At 46.6% G+C, this 7,513-nt stretch overlaps 1 protein-coding gene across 2 annotated transcripts in view; it reads left to right on the forward strand.

Moving 5' to 3' along the window:
* MGST1 (microsomal glutathione S-transferase 1) overlaps positions 1-5,788 on the forward strand; it is a 70,691-nt gene extending 64,903 nt beyond the window's left edge. For both annotated transcript variants that reach the window (XM_035127312.3, XM_035127311.3), the window contains exons 2-4: positions 3,198-3,346; positions 4,018-4,112; positions 4,819-5,788. In XM_035127312.3, the coding sequence (XP_034983203.2) occupies positions 3,221-3,346; positions 4,018-4,112; positions 4,819-5,068 (471 nt within the window). In that variant the 5' untranslated portion in view covers positions 3,198-3,220 and the 3' untranslated portion in view covers positions 5,069-5,788. The remainder of the gene's footprint in view (positions 1-3,197; positions 3,347-4,017; positions 4,113-4,818) is intronic.
* The last annotated feature ends 1,725 nt before the right edge of the window (positions 5,789-7,513 follow it).

A 7,513-nucleotide genomic window follows, 5' to 3' on the forward strand; every position in this document is an offset into this window, starting at 1 on the left:
CCCCCTACTGTCAGCCTCCCTGCCTTTCGCCCTACCAGCCTCTATGGCCCCCAGCCACCCCATGCTACATAAGTGATGGCACTCACATATGTTCATTGGAAACAGAGGGGCTGATTTTATGAACTGCCAAACGTTTCTGGTTCTTCAAGGTCCTTTACTAAACTTTCCCTCTTGGCACTGATAAAATAAGACAGGTTCTCCCGCTTGAAATGTCCGTAGACCAGGTAGTGGGTGGTTTTGTTTTTTTTGGTGTGTGTTTTTTTTAAAAAAATAAAAATGGATATATTCAAGATGCCTGCCATTGGTTATTAAAATATAATAATCCACATCTCTGCATAGTAGCAAATGATTGACTTATGAAGTGCTTAAGGACTCATTACTTTCTTTCAAAACGAATTGCTTTGAACAGCAAATGCAGTTAATCTTTTTTTTGTGTCTATTTCAGATATATTTGCAGGAGGGGGGAGGGGGGGGAGAAGGAGAAATCTCTCCACTTTTCGATGTGAGTAGGATTGAGTGAATTGCACTTATTTTCATAAGCACACTTCAATCAAGCCCAACGAAATGCAAATTATTTGGCCTATCCTCCCCCGGGCCTCACTCCTTCTGGAACTGCTGCCAGTTCCACTCCCCTGCAGTTGCTTGGAGAAACTGGCAGATAAAAAAGTTTTTTGCTAGTCTGAAAGGCTGCCTCCGCCACTGTGGCCATTAGTGAACGAACAGGTGCATTTTCAAGGTTGTGCTATGCAAGTAACTCACAGAAGCCCATTCCTGGGCAGGCAAACACAGCATGTGGGAACGCAGTGGGAAGCTGCCCTGGTTTCTCACTGCTTTGCAATGCACACTAGCATACACCTTTAGTCATTGCAATCTTGGGCACAGGCTTTGATCTCTCACCTTGTTGCTGCTGCAACATTATCCCAGGGATCTCTCCAAAGCATTCCTGCCCAAACCTGCAACACAAAGGTTACTCCCCGCCCACACCAATGGCTCAGCTGTTCATCTCAAAGTTCATTCTTCTTCTGCTTTGCCTTTGCAATGTGGTAAAACCTGTTGCTTTTAAGTTCTCTCTCAAGGATCAATCTAAGCTGGGTTTTGATTACCAGAGCTCCAGGCAGTTTATTCCTGCCTGCACTCTTTCCTCCCTTCCAAACATCCATATCCCACCTTACAGAAAGGGGAGGGGAGGAGCAGCAGCAGGGAACTCTAAACTTGAGAATATATTGTGTATTGGAATGTTTATTTCAGGGATGGGAAATATCAGACCCAGCCAGGGACTGAACATTCAAGCAGTAGTGCAGTGGCAAATCCAGAAATGCAGGGTCCCTTTATAAGAGTCACTGCTGCGCTGCTTTTAAGATTACATTCTTGGCATCCACCTGTCGCTGGAGACAGTGGAAGAGTGTGTCTTTTGGGGTGAAGACAAACTGAGGTCAAACTTTTGGGAGGTTGTAGCGCCTGCAGTTCTTCATATTGCCCATCACGTCATCTGCTTGTTGCTGTCTGTGATGATCTCTCCAGAAAAGGTTTTCAGCTGCACAGTTTTCCTGACTGTTGTTTCCAAAGGCTTTTGCAACCATTCTGCGAGTATTGCCACTGTCAGCAATGAGTTGGATGCTATAGACACAGCTTTAGGCAGTAGTCATTGGCACATCGTCTTGCAATCCGCCGGGCATTGCTCCTCGCCTTTCTCAGTGTAGCAAGTGTCTTTTCGCAGGGTGCACACTTGTAGTTCACAAGAGCCTTGTGCTTTTCTGTGATAGCAGGCTCTGTGTCCTTTATGCTGGCCTCAAACCAGTCAAGAATCTGCTGCCGAAGGAGGACATAGCTGTGCTGTAGGTTGCCTCTTTGGTGTGGTTCCACCTTGCTTTGACACTAGCTCTGGGGCAGTTCAGTAGCGCTTGTTCAATGGAATGAGAGATGTACCCACACAGTTGAGGTTAGAGACTCTTGGTTAGAGTGTGGTGCTGATGGTGCTAAGGTTGCAGGTTTGATCCCCAGTATGAGGCAGCTGCATATTCCTGCACTGCAGAGGGTTGGACAAGATGATCTTCAGGGTCCCTTCCAACAGTACATTTCTATGATTCTACGACTCTTCTGGCAGTGTTGATTTTAGAGCTGGGCAATATATTGATAAATTGTCTGGGGTTCAGATTGCTATATGAGTTTCAGACAATTTGAGCTGGCAATACATTGTGCCAGCTCGTATTGCCTTCAGACAGCAACGGTGCAGGCAGGCAGGTAGACAGAACCTAAGAAGGTTCTGGGCAAACACTTTCTTGGGCCCCGTCTGCCTGCCTGCCTGCCTGCCTGCGCCTTTGAGGAAGCTCCCTGCTCCTCCAGCTCGCTTGAAATGGAGCAGTACGGGGCTTGCTCAAGTGAGGGGCTGGAGGCTTCCCATCCCCCAGCTGAGCAGTCCCACTAAGCCTCAGTGCCCCTTCCGGCTTGCAGAGGTACAGGGCTTACTCATTGTAGCACTGAGCAAAGCATCTGGGCTGCTTCTTCCTCCCCTAAGGTGAGGAAGCAGCAGCAGCTGAGTTACATTCCAGACATTGTGCTACATCAGCATATGACAGTATTTAGCTGCTGATATATCACAATGCTGAAAACCAGATATCACCCAGCTGTAGCTGATTGGAGGCCACACTTTCTGCTTTGGGCTATGGACCCTCTTTGCCTGGAGATGGATCATGCTCACCACCAGGGAGTGATTGGTGTCACAGTCAGCTCCACACACTTCAGTGCCGGTTGCCTGATAAATTGTGGTATATAAATTATTTTAACAAGATAAAATGACTTCACTTGCTGCAAACTGCAGTCCTGCTTAGTTTGGACACTCTCCTTACTCGGTAAAAGTAAAAGGGCTATAGCTCAGTAGTAGAGAATCTCCTCTGCATGTAGAAGGTCCCAGGTACCATCTGTCTCTAGGTAGGGCTGGAAAAGGACTGCCACCTGAAGCCCTGGAGATTTGCTGCCAGTGTGGAGAGTACTGAGCTAGCTGGACCCATGAGGTGATGGCTTCCTGCTTGTTCCTATTCTGCTGAGTGAGGCCCTGGATTTCTGCTTGCAAGTCCTACCTTGTTGACACACCTATCCCATACTCGTACCCTCGCAGTTTGTTTCACGCGTCGGGAATGCTGATATCACACAGTGAATGTAATGTTAAATAACGTTCTCGCTCTCAATTTCCATCCCAGGTCTCCAGAGGATACGGGCCAAAATGACTAAACTTAATGAAATAGTAGACATGGACGTGATGACGGCCTACACTTTCCATGCAGTCATTCTCATCGTAAAAATGATGCTGATGAGCCCTCTAACAGGATACTTAAGAATGAAGAACAAGGTGAGAGAAAATATATGTGTTTGGAAATGGAAAGCCCAATGGCGTTTTTCAAAAGGTGGAAACCCACTAATGTGATAGGAGAGGAAGAGGGTCTGTGGCTCTCTGCAGAGGGACAGGATCCAGAACTGGCTCTTGGAAACCGACTGATACACACAGAGCTCTCAAAATCTTTATTTACGGCTCATTCACACCATACATTTAAAGCAATGGTTTTTCAACCCTGGGGTGCCTTGAATGCAGGTCAGGTGTGCCCTGGGCAACACTGGCCTCTGTCCCTCTTTCCTTCCTTCCCTCTTCTGATGCCCTCGTGCGTCTCTGCCTCCCAAAGACTTGCACAGCTGTTTGTTATAGCAGCAGCCCTGGCTACAAGCTCCCCAGGCAAATGGTGCCTCTGGGGCTGGCCAGGGGGTGCTTCTCAGACCCCTCTTTTTGGGACAGGGGGGCGCAGCTCAGAGACCAGCTGCAGCTGCCCAGAGGACTGTGAGGAGACAGAGCTGACAGGGTTAAAAGCTCTGGTGCGAACTGGATGCTGGGAAGTGGGTGTAACACATATGGGACATTTCTCTCTGTGTTACACTGTTAGTTTCGTTTACGAGCCGGGAAGACGCAATGGCACAGCGTATTGTTGTGGTTGTAAGTTGTTTTCAATGTTGTGTCATTCCCTTGAACAGGCATTCGCCAACCCTGAAGATGCGGCAACATTTGTTAAAGGAGAGGCTGCAAAAAAGTATCTCAGGACTGATCCAGATGTGGAGCGCGTGCGAAGGTAAGCTGAGGGGACTTTTATGAAAACAAGATTATTTTATTGGTTTTGCTTGAAAGCTTTCTACCCCGCTCTTCAGAAGAAGAAGAAAGTTGCATGAAGTAACAATTTGCACACGTTGAAGATGTAGCGTGCATTGTATCTGTTGTGGGTATTCTGTATCCATCAGTGCAGGGATTTATACTTGCTCCACGGGACCGCCCCCTGTGTACCCCTTAAATCTATTCTGGGGCTTTCCCAAAGCAGATTTTGGGAAGATGCAGAGAGGGGAGTGGCAAAGTTCTACTGCAAAACTGCAAATCCTTGCACTCAAAAAATGGGTGCATTTGGTGATTGGTTTATGTTGAGGTACTCAATATGCTGCCTTCCAGATGTTGTTGGGCTACAGCAGGCATCCCCAAACTTCAGCCCTCCAGATGTTTTGGACTACAATTCCCATGTTCCCCGACCACTGGTCCTGTTAGCTAGGGATCATGGGAGTTGTAGGCCAAAACATCTGGAGGGCCGCAGTTTGGGGATGCCTGGGCTACAGCTTCCATCAGCTCAAGGGAGCCTGACCAGTGATCAGGGATGATGACTGTTGTGGATCAGAAACACCTGGACGGCTCTATGTTGGCTACACATCATCTACTACAGAGTTGCTTTGATTGGCAGCAAACAGCCAGAAGAGCTCCTTTGACACTGACTCACACTTTCCTTCTTTCCCCAGACTCCATCGCAACGACCTTGAGAACATCATTCCGTTCCTCTTCATTGCATTCTTCTATTCTTTCACGGGCATTTCTGAAACCACAGCCTTGATTCACTTCAGAATTTTTACTGCGGCTCGACTCCTCCACACCATTGCCTACCTGGTGCCCCTTCCGCAGCCCTGCAGGGGTCTGGGTTTTGGGGTCGGTCTCCTTGTGACCTTTTCCATGATATTCCAGCTTCTGTGGAATGGCCTGAACCTGTTATAAAAAGGAAGCCTGCCCACGTTACCACCATAATTGCCATTCTATGGTGGTTTTCATATTTTTGCCTTTGGGGCATATTTTTCACACCTTCTGCCTCGGGACACCCCCACCCCCGTCACCACAACCTGCCTGCTACAGAACTCCCAAATGCATGGCAGAGCATCCCAGGGCATATTCTAGGGCAGGGTTGCAGAACTTGTACCACAACTCCCATCATCCCATTAGGAGCTGGGACCGAGCAACGGGAGCTCACCTCGTCGCGGGGATTCGAACTGCCAGCCTTCTGATCGGCAAGCCCTGGGCTCTGTGGTTTAACCCACAGCGCCACCCCCATCCTAGAGGTTATAAATTGGTAAAAAGAATTTGACCATTAAGCTGCCCATTTTGAGAGGTTGTTACTCCAGTCATCATTCCTTGAACACCAGTCAGCATTTTGGGCAATGCTGTCAACATAATATAAGCTGCAAGGTTGCTGCATTTTATAGGGTGGTTTTGTTGTTGTTACAGTATATGGTAGCTGATTCTGGGTATTGTGAACAACTTTTTATATGCCTGCAGATAATCTTTCTCCTCCTTTCTCTTTCACACACTGCCTCAACCTCAGAATGATTGGAATGACTTGTACAACACTCTATTGACGGCATGTAGGTATGGTAATTTTCTACAGATGCTATTTTGGGATGTATCTTTTTGAAGCGTGAATAATAAAGACAGTAGCAAAAAGGGGGGAAAGTGTTTGAATTTGGGGGGCTATTTTCGTTCCCTTGACTTCTCTAACTGCAGTCAGCAAATAGGATGTCACAAAGAATCAGAGATTCAAATCAGGGAGTTCTTTGAAGATTATTTACCCTAATAATAAGATATTGCAAAGCAACGCCAAGCCTTGTTGTAAAGGAGACTTTGATGCAAATAGGTGTTTGTAACCAAGCGCTGAAATAAACACAGAGGGCAGAATTTTCTTAGCCCACTGTAAGAGAAAAGAATGTTTTGAGTGTCTTCTACCAGAGCTTCAGCCATAAAGTCTTTGAAGCAATTTCTTTGCCTATAAAAATAGAGCCAGCATTATGAGACCCTTCATTATGCAAATCCAATTGCTGACCAGACGTGATTTGTGTCAAACAGCTATTCCAGACACTATTGCACATAAATGTTACACCGTATACTTCCACTTGCGCAGGTTGCTGCTCATTGACGAAGCATACATGGGCAAGCCTACTGAACTTCAGAATTATTACTAATAGCATATTTTTCCATCTATAAGACGCCCCCTATTTTTGGAGACTCTGATTTAAGAAAATGGGGGAGATGGCCTCCATATATAAGATGCCTCCACATTTTTGACATTATTTCAGAGGGAAAAAACCTAGTCATACATAGAAAAATACGGTAAATTTATTAACCCACCTTCACCGGTAGGTCCCAGGGCATGTTGCAACAATTTAAAATTTGGAATTAAAAACAGTTAAAACCGAGTACAGTCACAGGAATAGGGTGGGCCCTGAAAGTACACATCGAAGCTTAGGGTGAAGAGGCACGTCTTCAGCATTTGCTGAAGCCAGATGTACCTCTGTGGAAGGGAGTTTCACAACTTGGGGGTTGCCACTGAGAATGCCCTCTCATTACCCTGAACTTCTGAGGGAGGTGGTTGACCTTAACGCTTGGGGAGGTCTGTAGGGAAGAACAGGATCTTTCCAGAACAGGGTCATTTGTTTTCAGGCTGTTCTTGGGACAGGGACACTAGTCTGCAGATTGCAAGATCAGAAGGGTGAACTTACTTAAGTTACACAACCCTCCCGTGGAACCATCTCAGACCTGGGGAAGCCAAGAAACAAGAAACAGCAGGCCATCTATCCCCTTGGACAGATACAGTGATTCAGTAGGCTTCAACTTTTTTCACACCACCTTTCCCCCTTTTAATTAGTGTTGTGTCAATAATTTCTCCTGCTCCACCCCCCCTGCTTCACTATTTCCCACCAATTAATGAGAAATTTGGGGGTGTGTGAAAACTCTCAAAGGTCTGCACGGTGCAAGGTTTTCGTTCACTATGGAGGGAGCTACTGGCTGCTGCCTGTGGCATCTCCAATACATTGCTGCCTCCAATGTAGTAGCTTTGAAAAAGTGCATAAATGTTTGGTAAGATTGACATGCATAGAAATAAATGTGCAAGTGCTGCTTAAAAGTGTGTGTGTGTGTGTGTGTGTGTGTGTGTGTGTAGCCAGACAGAGTGGGACCTGAGAAGAAGAAGAAGAAGAAGAAGAAGAAGAAGAAGAAGAAGAAGAAGAAGAAGAAGAGGAGTTTGGATTTGATATCCCGCTTTATCACTACCCGAAGGAGTCTCAAAGCGGCTAACATTCTCCTTTCCCTTTCTCCCCCACAACAAACACTCTGTGAGGTAAGTGGGGCTGAGAGACTTCAAAGAAGTGTGACTAGCCCAAGGTCACCCAGCAG

The sequence above is a fragment of the Zootoca vivipara genome, chromosome 9, assembly GCF_965207765.1.
Source record: "Zootoca vivipara chromosome 9, rZooViv2.hap1.1, whole genome shotgun sequence".
NCBI classification, from domain to species: domain Eukaryota; kingdom Metazoa; phylum Chordata; class Lepidosauria; order Squamata; family Lacertidae; genus Zootoca; species Zootoca vivipara.